Source organism: Gambusia affinis, linkage group LG09 (assembly GCF_019740435.1).
Source record: "Gambusia affinis linkage group LG09, SWU_Gaff_1.0, whole genome shotgun sequence".
Taxonomy (NCBI): domain Eukaryota; kingdom Metazoa; phylum Chordata; class Actinopteri; order Cyprinodontiformes; family Poeciliidae; genus Gambusia; species Gambusia affinis.
Window position 1 is genome coordinate 24,094,677 of NC_057876.1, and position 21,570 is coordinate 24,116,246.

Consider the following 21,570-nt stretch of genomic DNA (forward strand, 5'->3'; position numbering starts at 1 on the left):
TTTTCCACGATTTGTGACAAACTTTCCAACATTTTTACGGAGAGTTTAAAGCTGAAATATGTAATTTTTACAATAAATGTGTGTCTTTGTTAAAATGGTTATTATGTCGCGATATAATAATAAAAACATGAGGTCCTCCACCTTCTCCCAGTGTTCCCAGTACTATTTGCTAGCATGGGCGGAGCTACAGGGGACAAAGGGTGGCACTGGGACCAGATAATTCCTGCACACTAGTTGGAATCATTGCAATCTATCCAAATAGGGGGGAAAATGATAAATGTGAGTGGAATAGAGAAAAGAAAGTGTATAAAAGCAGCCTTGGCTTCTCTTTGGCTTCGCCACCGACTGGTAGTGCAGAAAAAGAAAAACAACTTCATAAAGAATCACTATTTCTAGTCCAATTCCATATTGATTCAAAATGCTCAAAAACTGATTTTAAATTGTGTTTAAGTTGTACGTCTTTGCCTCTCCTATTTGCGACTATACTGCTTCTCATATTACACATCCACTTGGCCAGTGTAGAAGAGTGTCTTGCCGACCAAGTGTATTTTGAATAATTATTTGATACTCTTTTATTTAAGAAAAGGTCAAGTAGTTAAGTCAGTAGGAGGGTTTTAGCACTGTTAATCACTTTCACCCCTCCCTCCTAGCTCTTTGTTACACCCCAACAAGCCTGCCAGGAATGCTAAGGCTAACTAGCTTAGCCACTGATGACGGCAGGTAAACGGTTTACCTGTTGATTGTCTGTCTAATATACTGTCACAACACCGTGACAGTTTAAATAAATATGGTAAAAAAATGTTATTGGTAAAGTTACAAATGTATACAATTGAAGATATATGTTTACATACATTGAATGAAAAGAGACATTTATTTTATTTCTGGCTTGTGCAGCTAATCGAAAGAAGAAGCAAAACGATTCCAAATGTGTAGAAAGCGTTTTTTAAACCAAACACGAAAGTGGAACTCAAGATCACAAAACCCATAAACCCAAACAGATACCAAGTTCAGTTTTTATATGGATTCCCAGCAGTCGGTCCTTTTAAGAAAGCTGTGTTCAAAGTTCAGTCAGATTTTATGCAGTTAACAATTTCTGTCTTAACTGTATTATTATAATTCATAACAGTGAATGATGATTGACCGTTCAGTCACTGGACATGTTTACATTGTTAAATATAACCTTTACATTAAAAAAGCTTCAACAAACCTAAATGAAGATACTTATTAAAAAGCCTTAATACTTAAAAAGCACTATTTTTAGGTTTTCCTAATTAGATTAAAGCAGCTGCACTAGTCTGACTCAGACACCAACACTTGGTTTTTGCTGGAGAGTTACTTTTAGGCATAAGAAATATGGCCACAGAATTAATAAAAGAACTAAAAGCCACAGAAAAAAACCCTTACTCACTGAAAGCAGAGTATGTAAAAACAAAAGAACTAGAAATTTATGTTGCTATTTGTCATCTTTGTGGATGAATATAATATTTTAGAGCCAGAGAACCTCAAAATCTCTAAATTACAAAATGCTTATAAATTTTTAGTGGCCACTGAAACAATAGGAGTTTTTTGAGGCACAGCAACTAAAACAGAAAAGCTCTACATTAAATGGATCGTGACGTAACAGCTCTCTACAACAGTCTGGCTAAATGGATAGATTTCCATTGTTTTCACTACAAAATTTATGTTTTGGGTAGATGGATCACTCAAGGAAGGAGTAAAAAGCAGAATATGGAGGCAAATGCAGCTGTTATTTATATATTTATCAAGTGAGATCTTAGTTCACCAAAAATTAGGTGTAATCTAGCAGCATTGTTTATTTCCTCTGTGTCTGAGCCAAATGAAGGAAGGTGAAATTTGACATATAGAGTTTGACTGGTGTGAAAGAATAATGATTTGATAGCTACTTTGCTATAGTGCATTTAAACCCTCAGGTGTATGTGGACTGAATTAATGGAGAAATGTGAGACTTGCATAAACATCACCAGCTTCCAGACATAAAACATTACAGTGAGAAATGCTTGGGGCATCAGAATAATGCTGGTCGGAATTGGAACAGAAATTACATTTAAAACAAAACACATTTGTTAATGTTTTGAATTATTTTTCATTTCTCACTATGTCCACACTTTTAAATCTCTAGATAGGATGTCGGTTTGTTAGATTTCTGAGCTACTGCTTAAATTTGCCTTGATCTCTTTCTCCAGAAAAATCTCCACTACAGTTATGTGATTTGTCCAGACTGGACAAATCACATAACTCTTAATTTTCTAAATTTAAATTTGAGCTGGAGACTTTGCCAACACTAGATTTGTCTTCAGTGAAAAAGAAAAGTTGTAAAACGATTATACGTGACATTTAAACGCTCTTGTGTTATAAACTTTTAAATCTTTCCTTCTCAGCTTTCACCAAAGTTGTTTTTGTATGTGTATTTAAAACCTTAAACCGTTTGCTCAGATTACTCCTTCTTCAGACAAATGTAGGAAAACATTGTGCATTTGGGTGTGACCAGTGATCAGAGCACTGACCAAAACATGTAGGAGGAGTTTCACCTGCAACATATAATTATATTTAGACAGTAGCGTGTTTTAAATTTTACCCCGTCTTGTAGGTGGGGAAGAATTTAAACCAGAGCCAACACCTTAAACCTCTACATCCAAAACAAACCTTGGGCAAAACCTCCCCACAGTGGTGACAGCATGCACTAAATCTAACTATAGTTATAGAGAGTATTTTACAGTAAAAAACAGGCTGAGAGTCATGTGATGTTTTGAAGAAAGAAGCTAAACAAACAAGGTTCCTTTGGAGCTCTTTTTTTCCTGTGATATCCACTGTTGGATGTTGGATGTGATTTTCTCTGCATGGCTGAATCGTGTCCACTTGGGTCAGTCCTGGCTTGTTTTGATGAAAGAAACATTTGTATGGTTTCCAGAAACATTTTGAGCTTTTGGCTCAACCAGTTCAAATGAAATTGTTTTCATAAAACACGAGTCACAACCTTTAGATCAATTAGATGCACTGACGGTCATCTCTGATGGTAATCAGATTCAAGCAGCTGCAACAAAGAAATGGTTAAGTTTCAAATTGGACTTTAATTTTCTTTTAAAAATTCAGATTTTTCTTTTTTATTTGTGTTAGAAATGCTTACAGAAAAGAGGTTAAACAAATTGTTTAGTGATTACTTTTTTAAAATAAATTTCCTTCCCAAACTCGCTGCTTGTTTGAAAAATTGCTCAGATTTTTATTATTATTTTTTTACTAATATTTCAGTCAAAAAATAAATGAAGATTTGGCCATGAAATGACAAAGGACTTGACTATCTTCCTCTTTAAGTAACTGATATATAAAAGTGCTAATCTGGACCTTCTGGAACCAGGCCTTGCTCGCTCCTCTGTATCTTAAGCAAGGCAAAGTTCATGACTGTTATTAGGATTATTTCAAAAGTCCAAACACAATACCTGTTTTTGTAATTACACAAGGTTGTGTACAAATGAAAGCATCTTAATACAATGGATTCACGTTTTAAGGTTCTGAGGAAGAGAACGTTGTGTGCTCCCACTGGGAGCAGCCCAGTAAGGACATATCAGGACAGCGTCTGTCGAGTGGAGACTGGGATGAAACCACTGGGAAAACAACAGCTGCTTTACTTGTTTCTACTTGCTCACTGGGAAGAGCTGGGGCATAAAACGGGTTGCACCCTCTTGCTTTGCCCCACTGCCTTACTGCATGCCAACAGGCCCTAATGGAAGAGAAATGTAGCCAGCCCACAAAGGTGGCCATTTCTTTTATTTGTACCATGCAATTTTCACTTTTGTAGTTTCGCAAATACTTTATGTTTTAAATGTAGAGTAAAACATAAAGTATTTGCCTTTTAATTGTAAAAATCATCACAACTATTCGGGGATTTTTTTTTTTAGCAAACCTGGATGCACTCTTTCATTAAACACAGCAAGAGAACAGACAAAAATATAATAAAGAAAATAAAAATATAATAAATTTAGGGTGTTTTATACATTTTTTGTAATATGGCAAATGTACAGTACCATTTATTGCACAAAATAAGACTATTCATTTTATTAAAACATTGTATGTTTACTGTTGAGTAGGTAAAACATAAAATTCACATTTTTAAAGCTTTTAATAAAAATTAAGTGTTTGTGGTGAGCAAGACATCTGCATGATCTAACTATAGTGGAGATTTTTCAGTTTGTTTCTTCACTTAGTGAAAATCCAGAATGTCTGGTTACAGAGGGTGAAGCAAACGTCTGGCGCTTTAAAACAAGAATATAAAAGCAGCTTGTGTGAACACCTGATGAAATCTTAAACAGTTCTCATATTCCCTTTGGAGGAGAAATTACACCCATTATTTACTGTCTAAGTGGAGGTTGGAGGTGGAGCAGCACCAAACATCTTCCTGAGTGAAACACGTACTCCAAATGGAATAAGTTAAGAATGCTTTTCTTTACATTTGCATCAGTCTGACCAGAAACAATTTACGTTTCATTTTCAGTATGCGTTTCTCACAGGAAGATAATTAATGGCACACAGCCTCCAATCTCTATTCCCCTCATATGCAAATGTGACAAAGTTTAAAGGTTTTAAAAAGCAATCAAATAAACAACAATCGTAATTTTGAGATTAGAAACCTCCTTCACACCCAGCACCTCTTGAACAAATAATCTGGATTTGCACTAAAAGAAGAGAATTTTCTACTGCACGTAAGATATTAGCTACATATAACTTTTTAACAGGACCTCACTTTACAAATCCTCAATTATCCTTTTAGGATCAACTGGTATTTATTTTAAATGTGTTAAGGTTAAAAAGTTTTTCTCTAGAGAAACAGCATCAAATAAAGCACTGTATGTGCATTCGAATCGCTTGAACACGGCCTCATTAGAGAGCGAGACACTTGTCTGTGTCCTTACAATTTGATTAACAAACATCATGTGAATCATATTGTGTCAGACTGAACCAGTCTGAACCAGACAGACTAAACCAAGAAAAAAATAAGACTGCTGTTTTACCCAACCTGTTTATGATGACGGTTTTAATTAAGTAGCATGTACTGCTGACTATCTAAATGATATTTGATGGGCATAATAAAAAGCAGGGAGTTAAACATGTAAAACTAGTTTTATTTTTTTTTTAAAAGGAAGCACTATGTCCTATATTAACTGTCTGCATCCTGTAATTGCCCCTGAATTGAAGCTGTGAGATTGAACACATTTAGTTTGACTTTTCAGAACTGCTCTTTTCACAACCTGCTGGGTGATTTCTGTGAGCTGTGACTCGTTTGAAGAAAGGAACTGAAGAAAGCCACACATCCCAGAATTACAGCAAGACCTGTTCCTCTGAAATTCAGCTGCCAACAAAACAAGAAGGAACTTTCCTGTGAAGGAAACCTGTCAGTTTTTCTGATTTATTCCTCTTATATAACATTCTTAAGAGTTTAGTTAGTGGAAATAACCAAATACACCCTGAAGCGGGTTTTAGACCTGTTCTATTAGAAAGATTTTACTTTCACATAAAGTCACTGGTTGAAAGAACGAGATTATCAGTTGAGTGTTAGTGCATCTGACGTCTGCGTAGCAAGAGCAGATGAAATTGTTTCCTGTTGTGGTTGTCACTGTTTATAGGTCGAAGGGGCAAACTACAGTACGTGCAGCTTTTCAGTCAGCTGTGTTTCAACATCCAACCCGTTAGAAGTTAACTCATCAAGTGCTTCTTGTCTGGGTTTGGGAACCATTGTGAAATGCATCTTCTAATTGGGAATAAAAAAATTTAAGTTGTTAAACTCTAGATCAAAGCTGCTGAATATTGGTATCTGTTTTTGACTGGAGGAAGATTAAGTTGTTCTGAAAGGACAGGAGATAATCAGACCACAAGGTTATGCTTTTGACACCCACTCACCTCTTCCGGCACGCCGACGGTGCCCTTTAAACGTATTTATCCTTTTCACTTTTTCTTCATAAACTTTATGTATTTGTCTTTATATTTAGAACAAACATCTGAGCTACATCTGAATGTCTTTTGAAGCATTTCTCGATCAGTTTTCTCGGGAAATATTTTTGCCCAATCTTCTACGGCTCAGTTTGGCTGGATGGAGCGCATCTAAAATCAGTCAAACAAATTTTTATTTTGGGCCATATAAAAATTAAGAATCTCTTCAACTTGTCTCTGCATTTGATGAAAACCTCTTGAAATCAAATAACATTAGATATATTTTCACAGTAATGTAATTTGGCACAGTCAAAGATTAAAATGCAGATTTGATCAATAAAATAACATTTAAGCACACTTATCTTAGGTTCTATTTTTGGAGTCCACAGGGCCACATAAAAACTTCTGGTGGGTCGTATTTGGCCCACAGGCCTCAAGTTTGACAAATGTGTAATAGATGAATGTCTCTGACTCAATTAAATTAAAACATATTTATATATATCCCAAAGGAAAATTGGATGTTGGGGAGTCAGGGATGTGATCTTTGTCCATTATGATGGATGGAAGAGATGGTCTGAAATTCCAGTGAAGTCTGGCTTTCAACTCCTTAGTTAGTTAGTTAATCTAAACTAGTGGTGTCCAAAATTTTTTACCCCTAGGATAAAAACTGGCATATTTAAACAACTCACAGGCCGCAAAATTCATAAAAATTGCAGAAATTAGTTCATTGTAATTTTTTCTGTTTTTATTTTCACCTGCTCAATAATAAACAGCATTTTTATAAAATCTTAAAGATTCAAAACATAAAACAATGCTTTGGACTGTTGTCTTATTAAAGGAAAAACAATCTCCAAATTTTGAAGGTCATCAGTTGTTTTCTATTTTGTTGGCCACATTTTTCTCATTCTTCACTTGTGGTCAGGGGCCAATCAAAATCAGTCCAAGGGCCAGGAATGGCCACACTTTGAACATCCCTTTCTCTGAATGTGACACGTAGGCCAGAAGTTTAAATGTTTTGGGCTCATCTGACCACAGCTCTTCTTTCATGTTTGCTATGTCAACTCCACAGTTTACAGAGGACTTCATATAGTGTCCTTCCTGCGCTCTTCCATAAATGCCAGATTTGTGGACTGCAGAATCATGAACACTTTAAATTTCTTCCTGTCTGTTGGGTTCCTCTGTCTTCATGATGCTGTTTGTTCTCTAAAAAACACCTGTGGCCTTCACAGAACAGCTGCATGTATGCAGAGATTAAGTTACACTCAGGTTTTATTTACCGATTAGGTGATTTTGGAAGGCTGTTGGTTGCTCAACATTTTATTTAGGGGTATCGGAGGGAAGACACCGCTGTGTGAGGCCTTATTAGTACCAAACATACTTTTTGTGAAGACAGTTTTTTTTTAGTTCATTGATATTCATAAAGAAGTGCACTGTGTAGTTTAGATTATCCAAATAGCATTTTATATTATATTAAACTTCTTCACTGTGATCAACTTTGATTACAAAGTTTCTGATGCAAAAAACAAATCGGATTAAAGCAAAAGAGCTGACCTGCAAGCAAAGATAGATTTCTATCTAGTGGAAAAAAATAATAACGAAAATATTTCCTGAAGTCTTCAAACTAAAATATTTGTGAATATAAACTCTCCCAAAGCAAGTAAAATGCTTGTCACTTTACCATCAAGCAATGTAATTTGAACATTTAGCAAAAAGGATGCAAGAGGCTATTTAGTCTAAAACTGAGTGTTATCATTAGTTCTGACCTTCTTTGTTTATGAACTCAGCTGCAGCGGTCAAACTCAATGACAAAATGCATGAACTGCATAAAGATTTAGAAGTTCAGTCACCTTACGGATGGCGATTTTACATTTGATTTATTGCTTTAGTTGACAGTTTCTGCAAAGCTTTTTCATAAGTCCTCAGGCCGAGGAAGTATTTAACTATAAAGTCATTTTAAAATGGAAATATTAAAAGACTGAACATTCATAGGATCTCATGACTGATATATATATATATATAAAATAAAGAATAACACACCTGCAACATCATATCGTCATGATCTTTCACAATGTAGAGTCAGCACTTTCATGTGAAACATAATCCGCAGTGTTGTGGAATTAAAACATCATTTCACTCCGAGGGCTTTGTCTAAAAAGTTTGCAAAGTTCTTCGGCTGTCCAGGCGGGAACGGCTGCAGAACAGAGAGGTCCATGTTCTTCAGCGTTTCTGTCAGAGTGCTGGACATAAGCGCACACCGTTAATGCTGGCTAGCGTCACATCGTTACGCTGCGGAAGGAGTGAGACGGACATACCTGCATGTGCAGTACAGCAGGTGGTGGTCCATGTGCAGCTGCCGGGCCAGCTCCAGCTGATGGTTGTCCATCAGTTTATCATTGACCACAACTAGCAGAGGTTTGCCGGCACCGAGAGCTTCCAGACAACTTCCTGCTCCTGAAAGGAGGTTTTAAAAAGTAAAAGAGAATTAAAGTTGTACTATTTGTTTGACTTAGTTTTAATTCCTAGAGTAAATATTAGAACCAATAAGTCAGGATCTCATCTTAAAGAAAGTTAATATTTTGCACATTTTATACTTCCATTTGGGTCTTAACTACATCTAAAAAGAGCCGAGTGGTTTAAAAAAAAAAAAAAAAAAAAAAGTTTTTTGGTGTCTGGAAAAATCCTCTCGATTGTTAAGTTAAAATGGGCACTGTGTTGTTACCTAGCAACCCAGGTGGAGCTCCAGCATGTTTGGTCAGCTGATTTAAATGTTGTATGTACTGTACAAAGGCTGCTGGAAAGGACAAGTATTTGGTGTCGACTTACAGAAACCACTTTCTGAGGTCTTGTTGGGTGTGCTGGAGGCTCCACTTCTGCTTTTCAAATATGTACAGTAATTGTGCATCTGTATGCAGCCATTTTCATGTATGAGTTCAATGGTTGAGTTAAACCATTAAACTCAACCAATGGTTTAGTTTAATGGCCACCTGAAGCTTGTTTACATTTAAAGTGACAAGGCCCAAAAACAGCTCATTCTGAAAGAAGCTCAAATTAGGGCAGACAGACCAGACTAACATATCTAAAAAGGATGATTTTGTGCAAAAATAAATAAATAAATAAATGTAATAACCATGTTTTGTACAGTCTATAAACTGTACAAAACCTATCCTAAATTGTTTAAGGAGCCATCATAGGTCACCTTTCAGTTCCTATTGTGGAATATAAACTTTATGGGCTTTGTTGCTGACATCGTTTAAGTACCTCCTCTTTGTTGTTTCAGTCTTGTTTTCATACTGAAACATAATCAGTCTTATCACTGCGCAGGCTTGTTTAATATTAATCCCCTTAAACCCTGGGTAATAAGTAAAAAATGATTCTGCTAATCTGAGTTGACAGACTAAATCAAGGAAGCACAACGAAGTCGCTATATTTTAATAACCGATTATTTGTGTAGAATATCCAAAGTGTCATTTAAATGAGACGTAAAATACGCAACTGATGACTGTTTTGCTATTCTTTGATTTGTTTTTTAAGTGGTTTTGCTCCTGAATTACCTGCATGGCTGATGACAAGATCAGCTTGCTTCATGTCTTCTGCTATCGAGTCTTTGAAGCGAAAAGCCTCCACGCTGAGGTGAGCACAGCTGTCGGCATCTGGAAGCAAAGATCCTTTTCCGACCTGAAGAACCAGACGCTCATATCCCCGAAACTTCAGCACCTGAGAGAGGGAGAGAGAGAAAAAACACCATCTAAGTATTAAAACATAAAATTCAGTTCCGTACCAAACTTATGAGACGCCTGCTCACCTGTGTGGTCTCAGAGGAAGTGACGCTTTCGATCAGCTCATCAAAGCGCGTGCTTCCGACGGTAACGAATACCGTCTTCATGTCCACTCCGGTTTTAAACCCTCACTTTTTACCATAAGTTAAGATTTCAGCTTGTTTATCTTCATTTTACAGACCACAGACTTGACTTCCGCTGCTTCCGCTTCAAACGTCGTCGCGTCACCAGCATCCATGAGAGACGCACAATATCGCCATCGGGAGGCCGGAGGCCTTAGTTGCAGCTACTTGAAGTTAGGAAAAGGAACAAAAAAAAGTTGAAATAAAGGTAAGCCTTGCTAAAATAGGAAGAAAATAAATTTAAACGATACATTTTCTTTTATGGGAAACTGTCGTTATGACGGTATAAAAATTATATTATATTGCATTTTATCCAATATAAAATGATATTGGATATGATATTGGGGGGGGGGGGGGGGGTTCAGGGCAACAACGGCAAGAACAACTAGACTAAAGAACTGTTTCTGCCCAACAACTGTTACCCTGAACACCACCACAAATTCATCCAAACCCCGATCATCATTTTCTTAACAGTCTGATTGTTTCAGTTCCCCCCTCTCTGCTTATGTGGTTTTTATGTCTATTTAAAAATATTTTTAAAAATTATATTTATTTACTTGGCAATTTGCACTTCAAGAGTTGCTATTTTTTAAAATGTTGTTGTGTTTTCTCACACAATGAGAGTAAAGGAATTCGTATTCCATTTTCACAACTAAACTAACTAACCTTAAGCTCTACAGTATAGTCTGCAGAACTCTCTGCCATGACTTTTTGTGAAGTTGTGGTCCAGAGAAGACTTTGAGTAAAATACAGCTCACAATATTTGCATGGCTTCCAGCACTGATACTCAACTGCCTATGAATCGTCAAGGCTAGGGTGCTACTTTAGATTTTTATTTGTTGTGACATATGGGACAGAGGACTGTCTACCCTTATTTTGAATCCAGCTCCTACATGTATATGTGACATTGCATAAGTGCCTTGTCACTCTGAAGGTGTCCTCTGTCCTCTTTAGTTAGTGCCAAGCTGTCACTCCAGGCTGACAGCTCAGAGGAGTGGTTGTGATGTATAGATGGCTTGTACCTGCTGAATGCAGGTGCAGCAGCTGACGGAAATCCAAACAGCAATCAGGGCAGAGGTTTGTACTCGACACTGAAAGCAGGGCTGTGTGTGGGTGGATTGTGATTGCTGAGGATTTTTCTATAAAATACAGAAGAGCCAGTGGCTTATACAAACACATTGGAGGGTTATATAGATGTTTCTGCTGCATGTGGCCATCAACCACAAGTTTAGATTTATATTACTGGAGTTCATGTGATTGACAAGCAGAAAGAATCGATTAATCAGTTTTACTTGTATGGCGCATTTCAGCAAAAGTCATAAAAGAATATGTAGTCAAAAAACAAGAAACCAGTGACAAACATTACATTTTGATGACTGTCGTCATTAAAATGATCAATACATGAATATATTGGTCAATGTTCCATTTATTATGGTTCAAATGCAACTCTAAACAGGTGGGTTTTTAGTCTTGATTTAAAGGAAGTCAGTGTTTCAGCTGTTTTGGAGATTTCTGGAAGTGTGTTCCAGATTTGTGGTGCATAGAAGCTGAATGCTGCTTCTCCATGTGTGGTTCTGGTTTTGGAGATAAAGAGCAGACCAGAACCAGAAGACCTGAGAGGTCTGGAAGGTTGATACAACAGCAGCAGATATTTTATGTAATTTGGTGCTAAGCTTTCCGGTGATTTATAAACTAACAATATTTTAAAGTCTATTCGTGGAGCTACAGAGAGCCATTATAACAATACACCATTACAGATTTTGCTAGGTGTTTTAAATTAGACTTAAACTTATTTTATTGCACTGAGTTTAGAATTTTTAGCATCCATGCATAAATTGTCAGTGTTTAGTCTCACCCCTTATTTTAGTTTCAGGTGGTGGCCTGCTGTTGTCTCCCCCTTGTGGTCGAGTAAAAATCTTAACTGTTTTTTTTATTAAGATGACACTTCAGTAAGCAGTTTGTTTATTTTTTACTTTTTATTCTGAAAACTTCGTCCAAGCTACACCTTCATAAAACCTGTCATTTTGACCTGCATATAACCAAAAGCTAAGAGATATTCTTTTGGCCTTGGTGCACAACCATAAATGGTGTAATTTTCCTCATTCCTGCTGTCAAAAATGATGTATTTTCTCCAAAAGAGATATGTTTGTATAGTGCAATTTCATTGGTATAGCATTTAGAAGTAAGAAGTTATATTTGAGTAACTTTAAAAAAAAAAAACTTTTAAGAGTAGCTGTTATACTTTTACTTGAGTCATTTTTTATGAGGTTCTCGAGTAAAATTTTTGGATACTTCACCCACTGCGAGTAACTTCACAGAAGGAAGAGCATGTTGGTTTTATCCAAAAATTCACCAGACAAGTTTAATAAATTTTAAATGGAAAGAAATTGATTTGAAAATATTTGCATCTTTTGCTCGATTTTGTTCTCATGTAAATTACTTTCATTTAGGTCTTTTAAATACCAGAACAAAGCAAACGAAGTACACGGAGTAACATACACGTAGGCTACATGTCCGTATTGGCTTGCAGATAGAAGCTACATTAGCTAAATTAGGTAGTTCGGCAGTAACAGTAGTAAATATCAGATATTTATCAGATATTTACTGGTGGGTAGACTACTCAAAAACTGTAACTGAGTAATCGTTGTAATGTGCTTATATTGTTTATAAGTTAAATTTGAGGCGAGAGCTAGTTCTAGGCTTGTGTTATGTTAACTGTTGTCATAGCAACCCCATAGCAACTGCATGCCAAGATGGCTGTCAATTACAAAATTCGTGAAAAGTGACCTCACAAGAAAACGCATGTTTTTGTACTCACAGAAAAACAGCTTTGTTGCCATGGCAATATGAAACCAACGACAGGCGTAAGCACCCGTTTCACCTCGAGTTATTTCTTAGATGGCTACTTTTCTTACTTGAGTAAAAATATGTTGAAGTAGTGCTAATTTTTTGGGTACTCTGGTCTCATTATTTAAATTCTTACATCGTTGGCTTATAGTCAGGGATAAATAAACTGCACATTTCTGCTTTTGGAAAAACCTTGGATAACATCCCCAAATCTGGATAAACGTTCACATTTTTATCTCTGTGTTGTTTCATTGCAGCTCACTGACCTCAGCTCGACACCGCGGGCCAATGCCAGTCCGGAGAGTCGGCGGTGCGAACCCAGATTAACGCAGCAGGACTCGGAACAAAAGGGAAACTTGTTTCTGTCGAGGAGTTTGGCTATCAATCTTCAAAATCACTGTAAAACTATTCACATTTCACCCATAACTGAACCAACTCACGTCGATAAAATGAAAGAGCAGCCTTGGTGTTCCTCCCACTATTTGATGGGAATGCAGCAAATTCTGATCTGAACAGGCTTCCGTTGTCTTGAACAGACTGAATCTGCATGTTTTCAATCCGCATCTCCCTCGCTGCATAAAGAGATGTTGTGGAAAGAAACAAAGAACCCATTAAAGCTAGAAATGCGGTAGTTTCATGAATTCATGCTGAATATTTTGGTGCACATAATTGTAAAATTAAAAAATAGCTATCCAAGAAATTACTTAATGGTAAAAAAAAAAAGGTGTTTAGTTAAAAGGCTACTGAAGTACTGAGTAACGGATCATAACATCTGATTTAATAGTTAAGAATTATATCAGAGAGACAAAAATGTAAAGTTAAGTTCAAGTTCTGGTATTTTAAAAACTAAAGTAGAAAACAAAAATGCTCATTACATGACTACAAAAAAAGAGATTCAGGTTTCGCTTCTCCAAATCCTAAAAAACCAACAATGAAACTAAAACAGTCGATAATGCAAATATGTTGTATGTTAGAATGGGGTGAAATAGTTCCAGAGCCAAATGGCAGAGCAGATAAAAAAATAATAATGTAACTGGGTCCATTTTGGTCAAACAACTTTTCAGCTCTGGCCACATATTTTCTAAAGTAAAAATTTTGAGAGAAAAGTCAGAATTCTTAAAAAAAATAAAATAAAAAAGTCTGAACTCTGGGATTAAAATCTAAATTCTAAGAAAAAAGTCAGATTTCTTAAAAAAATTAGATCATCAAATTAAAGTCAGAATTCAGATAATTTTTACTTTTATCCCACAATTCTGAGAAAAAAAGATCTTCATATTAAATTCAAAATTCAGAGAAAAAAAGTCTCAATCCTGGGCCAAAAATTTGGACAAAATTTTTGCTCATCTCATCAAATTTTCTACTTTTTTTATTGGCTCTAGGGGCCTTTATTTGACAGTGAATTGACAGGAAAGAGGGCAGTGAGAGAAGGGAAATACATGCGGAAAAGGTCGCGAGGCCAGGAATTGAACCTGCAACGGTTCAATTCCTGTTCATGTAGAGGACTAACGCCTCTACATGTGGGTTGTGCTTAACATCAGCGCCACCACAGCACTCCCACTAATTCACTTTTTAAATAATATCCTAATATATTGAGTCAACTGTAGGCAATGGAAAGGCTCATCTTTAACTCAAAATCAACTTACTCCACTCAGACATCTGAAATAATCAGCCGGTGCTCGTGTCTCATTTAAAGATAATACTTTATCTGTGTGTCATCACAAAAACAGAAGTTCCAGCATGTTTATTTTCAAATAATTACAGTGGTTTATCTTAGAGAAAATAAAAAGACAAATGACAAAAGGGTGCAGGGGGATGAGAAGAAATTTAAGGCTCTGTTAAATTCTCTGCTTAGAAACAACAACAAAAAAAGATCCCGATAACTCAGAAAAAAACTGAAGCTAGTATAAAATTAAGTTAAAAACTGGCTACCCACGTCATGTTTTAATAAATATGTTACTGTAATAAAATGAAAAATACAAAAAGTTAGAATCAGATGGACTGCGCCAGAACTTTCACCGGACCACTTTGTAGGGGGTTATTTGTAATGAGAAGTGAGAATGTCCCAAACCTAAAGCGATACGCGTTTATCATCTCAAAGTGTTTGTCGTTCCAAAAACCTAAAAGAAAACAAAAAAAGTGGAAGCGGAAGACCGGCGTCTAGGCTAGCCTTGAGTTCAGGCCAGAAGCAGAAAAATAATGGCTCATTTAAACATTTTCACTTTGGAGCAGACGATACTCAACTGTCCGTAATATAAATATCACCAGTTTCTCTGTTTTCACGAGGGTCTAAAACACCAAAGAGAAAAACATAGCTCAGGTTTTATGAAAAGAAAAAAAAACAACCTCTGAGATAAGAAGATCAGCACACCTGAGCAGCACACCGGTTTAAGTATGCATGCTTAAAAATCTAAATGTTCCATTATAATGAAATACTTTATCAAATTCCAAATTTCAGACATGACACAAGTAATATTAAAGAATATAATAGTGATTAAAGCAGCTTTAAAAAGATGCTGCAACCTCACAAAACACTTCTGCTTAGTATGTCAGGAAAACCTCCATCTATAAGGACAAAAGAAAATATTAAAAATAATAAGACAGAAATTCACAGAGGGCTGCTCCATGGAGTCAGTCCGTATGACTGCGTTCAGGCTCGTCACGAAGGCCGTTGAGGTTGCAGCAGAAGCATCTTCCAACACTTATCAAAAATAGGTCTCTTCTGTCTCTGTGACAGAGCGTTTTACCTGAAGCGGTAAGTTTTAGTCAACGTCAGGTTATCCTCAGGTGCTCCAAAAAGCCTGCAGGGGTCCAAATTAACGGGTTCTAGTTAGAAAAAAGAACAAAAAAGCAGAGGAGGAGAGGAAAATAGATTAGGAAATGCAACAAGTTTGCAGCTGGAAATAGACGCCACAATGAACTTCCTGTTTTGGACCATCAGGATGTGACGCCTTCCTCTTGCTGCCGTCTCCTTTCATCGCTCTCAGCTCTTTTCCTCCCTGTTCTGAGCTGCTCAAATAGCCGTGTCCTCATTTCAACATACTTTCTGCGATCTTATCAAAACAAGCTCAGCCAACGGACTGCAGCACCATCCACTCCCCTGTCTCTCTCTCACACTCATTCGTCAGCGTGTCACTTTCCTCTAGTTTTTCTGCACAAGCACAGCGGGAACATTTCATCACATTTTGTAAAAATCTGAATAAATCAGTGAGGATTCAACTCAATGATTTAAGATCTGTATCACGACAGAAATGTGCAAAAAAACCTTGAATATTTTGCATTATAATAGTGCCGCCTTTTTTGCACAGAATGCAAATATAATTTTATAGGATGGTAACAGAAGTAAAGCCAGTGTGAATTTGCAAAAAACATTAAACTCAAAGAAATTAGCTAGCAAGTAGAGGTGCAGAAAAAAAAAATCAACTCTTTCAAGAATCACAATTTGTAGTCCTGAGATTTCTGAACATAAAAGCTAAAATCAAAACACTTGATCATTACTTCAATTTAGATTTGTATTGACAGATAAGAGAAAAGAAAATGAGCACAAGCTGCAACTTTTTGCAGATTATTTATGGGACATATATTTTTGTGTGGAGAATTTAAAAAGGAAGATTTTCTTGTATATCAAAACAAGATTCCTAGTTTTGCATATAATGTTTGAGTTATTAAACACTTTAGTATTCTGTTGAATCTCTGCTGTTTGTTTTATTTGTGTATTTTTTTTACACTCTATTGCTGATTTCAGACAGTTTTATATTGTCCACAATTAGCTGGGATTTATATTTATTTATTTTATATTTCCTTTGATGCATTAAACATGTTGAAACGTCTGATTTTGTATATACTTACATATGAATATATTATTTATTATGATAACTGTTTAAAAAGGAAAGTTTGTCAAATCCAATAATAATGTGGAATAAGGTCTTTAAAATCGTTAGAGGTATTTAAAAAATATATTGTGATATAATTTTTGGAAATATCTAAAGCCACGACAAAACGTAAGAGCTATGATTAATGTATTTAAAGCCAATTAAATCCTTTTTTAACGAATATTTGACACATTAAGGCCTAAATTTTAGGCACATAAATTCCAGACATTTTAAGGCTGCGCAGACGCCCTGCCTACCTCTTCCTCACTGCACCACGCAGGCCGTGCAGCACTGCTCCTGCTTCTCTGGCAGCGTGGAGTAATTCATCTGTCGGACGATCTCGGCGAACAGCTCGTCCACCATCGTCTTGCTCTTGGCGGACGTCTCGATGAAAGGGCAGCCCCACTCCTGAGCCAGGGCCCGGCCGTCCGAGCCGGCGACCTCGCGCTCCGACTCCAGGTCCACTTTGTTGCCGACCAGGATCAGCGGCACTTTCTCGAAGCGCTTGACTCGCACTATTTGGTCTCGCATTGGCCTGATGTCCTGGAAAACACACGGAGGAGAAGTTTAAAGGTTTAAAAGTGGTCTGATTTCCTTCAGGTTATGTTTTAAAACAATAACCTCATCAGCTCCACTCTTTTATTGCTAAATATTAGATTAATTTGTTTTCATCTTAAATATTTTCATCTCACTAATTCTCATATCTAAAAAAACCTATTTAATAAAGGCTGCATCTAACAATTATTTCATTTATTGATTAATCAATTGATTATTCTGATGACTAATCAGTTAAAAATTTGGCAAATTCTGCTGATTTTTCACTTAAGCCTTTTTATGCAATATTAGAAATACACTAAAAGGTGCAAATAAATAAATAGATAATGTAATACCTTTTTCAAATTAGAAAAATAAATATATTCTTGCCTAAAATGCAACACAGCATTCCTTTAGTGAATTCTTGATCATTTTTAGCAAAGGAAGCATCTCCAGCTAAAAAAGAAAAATATTAACATGTGGAAAGCTCAGCCCTTTCTGCTCAACTTAACATCAATCTTTTTACATGTTGATGTTGGAAGTACTTTTTTTAACAGCAGATTATTTTTTTGCTACAAATAATAAAGTGTTCACAAAAGGAATAATGTGTCATTGCTTTATCAGAAACAAAATTTTTATTTTCTTCTTCAACAAAAGACCTGAATTATTTATTGACATCTTTTTATGTATTTTAAAACTGCATAAGTTAAGATTTAGATGTTAAGTGAAAAATCTCCAGAATGTGCCAATTTTAAAAATTTGATTGCTCAATTAATCATCAGAATAATCAATATAAGTCTTGATAACTAAAATAACCGCTAGCTACAGCTGTAAAATATAGATGAAGGTGAGATTAATGACATGATCTGGATAAGAAATAAGAGAGAAATGATTATTAAACATTATTATGTTCTGTCATTACACTGCAATTTCATTCTGTTGAATTTATACAACATTTACCATTTTTAAAGTGATTGGTTGTGAATGGTTTATAGAATAAAACTGGTCTGATAAAGAAATTAAAATGTTAAAATGAACAGCAAAAGAGCACTACTGCTGAGTAAAAACAGACAAGAGCACAAAATTTATCAGTACAATTAGCGATATTAATAATTATTTCATTTACCTGCCAAATTTTCCACTTCTTTTGGAAATCTAATACTGAAGTAAACCCATTAAGAATAAGTTCCAAAACACTTTGATTATTTAAATAAAGGTGTTATGAAAGAAATGTACAAAATTTGTTACTATGCATTTAAATGTTTCAGGAGTTGATCCAAATTATATTTTATCTTCTTGCTGTAACTTGAAAACTGACCGTATTTGATAATTAGTACAGAGTGGCTGGGATTGTTTCTGTTTAAGATGTCTTTTAGAGATGATTTAATCTCTAAAAGAGAGATGAAATCATCTCTAAGAGATAAAATTATGGTTTATAACAACAGTGTCTTCAGAACCGCTGTAATACAGACTGCTACAAGAGATCCTTCCTGCCCACAGCTCTCAGCATCCTCAGCTTGATACATCGTTTAATTTCCCTTTGGCATTAAAACTATATTTTTAAATTGTTTAAATAATAATGAGAATATTCTAAAAAATTGGTATTGGCCAGAAAAAGGCTAATCGGTACATCCTTAACTGCAATGGCAGGATGTTGTTTTGTTAGTAGATGTTGAGAATTATCCTACTTTTTTCTGTAAATGTGGTCAATTTTAACATATATATATATGCAAATAATTCACAATTACCGAGTCTGAATGGATTAATTATCAGCATACATGGCTGTCCTGCTTACCTGGAAGGACTGCTGGTTGACCAGGCTGTAGACCAGGATGAAACCCTGGCCGTTTTTGATGTACAGGTCTCTCATGGAGGCGAACTGCTCCGTCCCCGCCGTGTCCAGGATCTCCAGCACGGAGGGCGACGAGTCCACCTCAATCTCCTTCCGGTAGAAGTCCTCGATGGTCGGGTCGTACTTCTCGATGAAGGTGCCGGTGACAAACTGCACGGTGAGCGCGGACTTGCCGACGCCGCCGCTGCCCAGCACGACAACTTTGTATTCTTTCATTGGGGCGGTGGAGGCTGGCTAACGACGCAGCTATACTCCCTCCATAAACGCTGCTCAGGCCCGAGGAAACTGCTAACAAGTAAAAGCGAAATAAAATCAGCCCTGCTCACTCACATAAACCCCACTCCGACATTCATATTTGTTTTCCCGTCTTTCTTTCCGTCTGGCCTGTTAGCGACTGAAAGTTGATGTCGGTTAACTCCGATGTTAGCTCACGGTGAAGCTAGCTCCTGTCTGGCTGACTTCCAGCTGAGCCATCCCGGAGCTTCGAGCCTTCACAGCCGATCGGACGCAAAACACAAGTCGGCCTGGAGAACTCGCCGCCTATCTACAGCCAGCAAGTCACGGTGATCCGCGTTTAGCCTCCCTTAACCACAGCATGCCACTTCCCTCACCCACACATCAACCCTCCGGTGTCGCAGCGCTGCTTACGTCCGGGGTCCAGTCTGGGGCCTGGTTCTGGTTCCGGACCCGGCCCGACAATTTGGGAGCTTCGCCTCCTATCGACTAAGGATTTGTGCAGTTTTCCAGCGGTCCATTAGCTTGGGGTTTTTAGCTTCTTCGGCCTTTGTTGGGCTCAGTGTGGAGGAGTTTTTTCCAGGAGAAGGAAAATCTTTTTTCTCCAACTGGTTTCCTGAAGCTAACAGTCTGCTTCCGCATAAAGGCAGATTTCACAATAAAAGCCTCTGCAGACCTTCGTGCTGAGTTGCCCGTTACACCGGAAGTTGGAACGCTGATTTGAGAATGACGTCACCCCCAACGTAACTTGGGATTTGCTATTTATGCAAACTTTAATTAGAGATACAAGAACTACCAATTTATCCACATTTTATGTATTTAAACACATTTAAGGCACTTCTTTGTGTTTCTGAATTGCATTTGTAGTTAAGAAATGTCCTACAAATGTAGTACTGAGACTTTTTTCTGACTATGAAAATAAAGAAACTACAACTTCTGAGTATAAGTGAACCAGACATATCAAAAAGTCACACAAAGTATTACACTGGATCCAAATTAACCGTGTTCTCTAGTTGCTAGTCTTAAACACTGTACCAATAATTTTAAGTCAGATCAGATTGACTGAGCCAATCAATCTCACTTATTTCTGATTTATGATAGAGGGTTATGAAAAACCTCCAACTTTCCCTCTTTGATATCTGCTTTCTGGGGATATTCCAGTTGACTTATCTGACTTAGAACTAAAATATCACAACTTCTAAGCAAAGACAGATTCCAGTACCACAGAAGAAACCTAAGATCACATTTGGGTTTGACACCAGTAAAAGGTCAGAAAAGTAGAGCTTTTAGTCATTACTGCTAGGCGACCAAGCTAACATCAATTAAAAATACAATGAAACATTTTATGCCCTTAGGACTGTAGTTGAATTTTTATATCTGATTGATGGAAATGATTGATGGGAAATATTTTACTTTTCCATCTTTTGGTGCAGTTCCAGTTGATTTTGCTAATTGAGAACCAAAGGATTCCAAAATATAAGAACAAATATTTTGTACTTGTAAATTGCCACACTACCTCAGAAGTCTGATGTCTATGTCAAGTCACACCAAATTTATGCACGTCCGTGTTGCAATAGAATTGATAATTGTTATGTTGTGTTTGATTTGCATCAAAACTTGGATGAAGGCAGCAGTGCTGTAAATATCAGATCATCGGCATGTAAAGGAAACAGATAAACAGTGAAAACCACAAGACTGCAAGAGGATTACCATGATGTGTTTTATTTAAGGTCAAACAGAAACAGCAGAACTGATTATAGGCACATTAACTCTCAATACCTATACAGTGCAAAATAAATTTGCGTGGAGCACAGCAGCACATACAAGCACCACAAGCAAAAAGCCGAATGAAACAATAAATGAGTTAGAAACAGCAGTCAGTCTGTCCTAAAGCGTCCGGGAAAGATTTTCTTATGGCTTAGTCCTCAACAGCTTTAGGCCTTCTTCGTCTCCAACAGGCCGACATTCAGACTGTGATTTTTTTGTACTCAACTTATACCAAAACGCAATGATGCACAGACAAAAGACTTAGAAAAAAAAAAACCCTTACACACATTCAGTTTACCGTTGTTTGTGAATTTAACAGAAAATTACACTTTGTGCTATGAAGGCACAATAACAGCAAAAAGACAATACATAAACTTGAGAAATTATTCACCTGTGGTAAAAATAACAAAAAAAAAAGCCCCAGTGAAGAGGCTGAGAGTATGAAGAGAACCGCTGAAGCTTCAGGGAGTTTGCTTTGATCAGAGATCCATTTCAACACTCAGCAGTCGCAAAGCTGTGAACCAATTCAGCTGCATGACTCAATCAATCCACAACATGGACCGGAGCCATGGCAACAAAATCACTCGCTCCAATAGCAACGCAATCGCTTGGCATGTCACTTTCTGATA

At 36.7% G+C, this 21,570-nt stretch overlaps 2 protein-coding genes and 1 long non-coding RNA gene across 5 annotated transcripts; 1 reads left to right on the forward strand and 2 right to left on the reverse strand.

Moving 5' to 3' along the window:
• Positions 1-873: 873 nt before the first annotated feature.
• zgc:92907 (uncharacterized protein LOC436733 homolog) lies at positions 874-13,322 on the reverse strand. 3 transcript variants are annotated; one of them, XM_044126226.1, is made up of 6 exons: positions 13,126-13,322; positions 12,952-13,047; positions 9,743-10,005; positions 9,492-9,654; positions 8,253-8,391; positions 874-8,177 (listed from the first exon to the last, which is right to left on the reverse strand). In XM_044126226.1, exons 3-6 carry the CDS (start codon positions 9,821-9,823, stop codon positions 8,066-8,068), a joined length of 495 nt encoding a protein of 164 aa, XP_043982161.1. In that variant the 5' UTR covers positions 9,824-10,005; positions 12,952-13,047; positions 13,126-13,322; the 3' UTR covers positions 874-8,065. The 3 variants fall into 3 exon arrangements, with proteins under 3 accessions (XP_043982161.1, XP_043982160.1, XP_043982159.1); XM_044126225.1 differs by having other exon boundaries at positions 9,743-10,002; positions 12,952-13,322; XM_044126224.1 differs by having other exon boundaries at positions 12,952-13,322.
• Positions 12,507-13,316, forward strand: LOC122836597. Its single transcript, XR_006371572.1, has 2 exons — positions 12,507-12,702; positions 12,943-13,316. It is a non-coding gene; the product is annotated as an uncharacterized LOC122836597 (long non-coding RNA).
• Positions 13,323-14,368: 1,046 nt separating the features above from the next.
• Positions 14,369-19,847, reverse strand: rap2c (RAP2C, member of RAS oncogene family). The gene is made up of 4 exons (XM_044126548.1): positions 19,589-19,847; positions 18,884-19,228; positions 16,812-17,097; positions 14,369-15,508 (listed from the first exon to the last, which is right to left on the reverse strand). Exons 2-3 carry the CDS (start codon positions 19,154-19,156, stop codon positions 16,819-16,821), a joined length of 552 nt encoding a protein of 183 aa, XP_043982483.1. The 5' UTR covers positions 19,157-19,228; positions 19,589-19,847; the 3' UTR covers positions 14,369-15,508; positions 16,812-16,818.
• Positions 19,848-21,570: the final 1,723 nt, after the last annotated feature.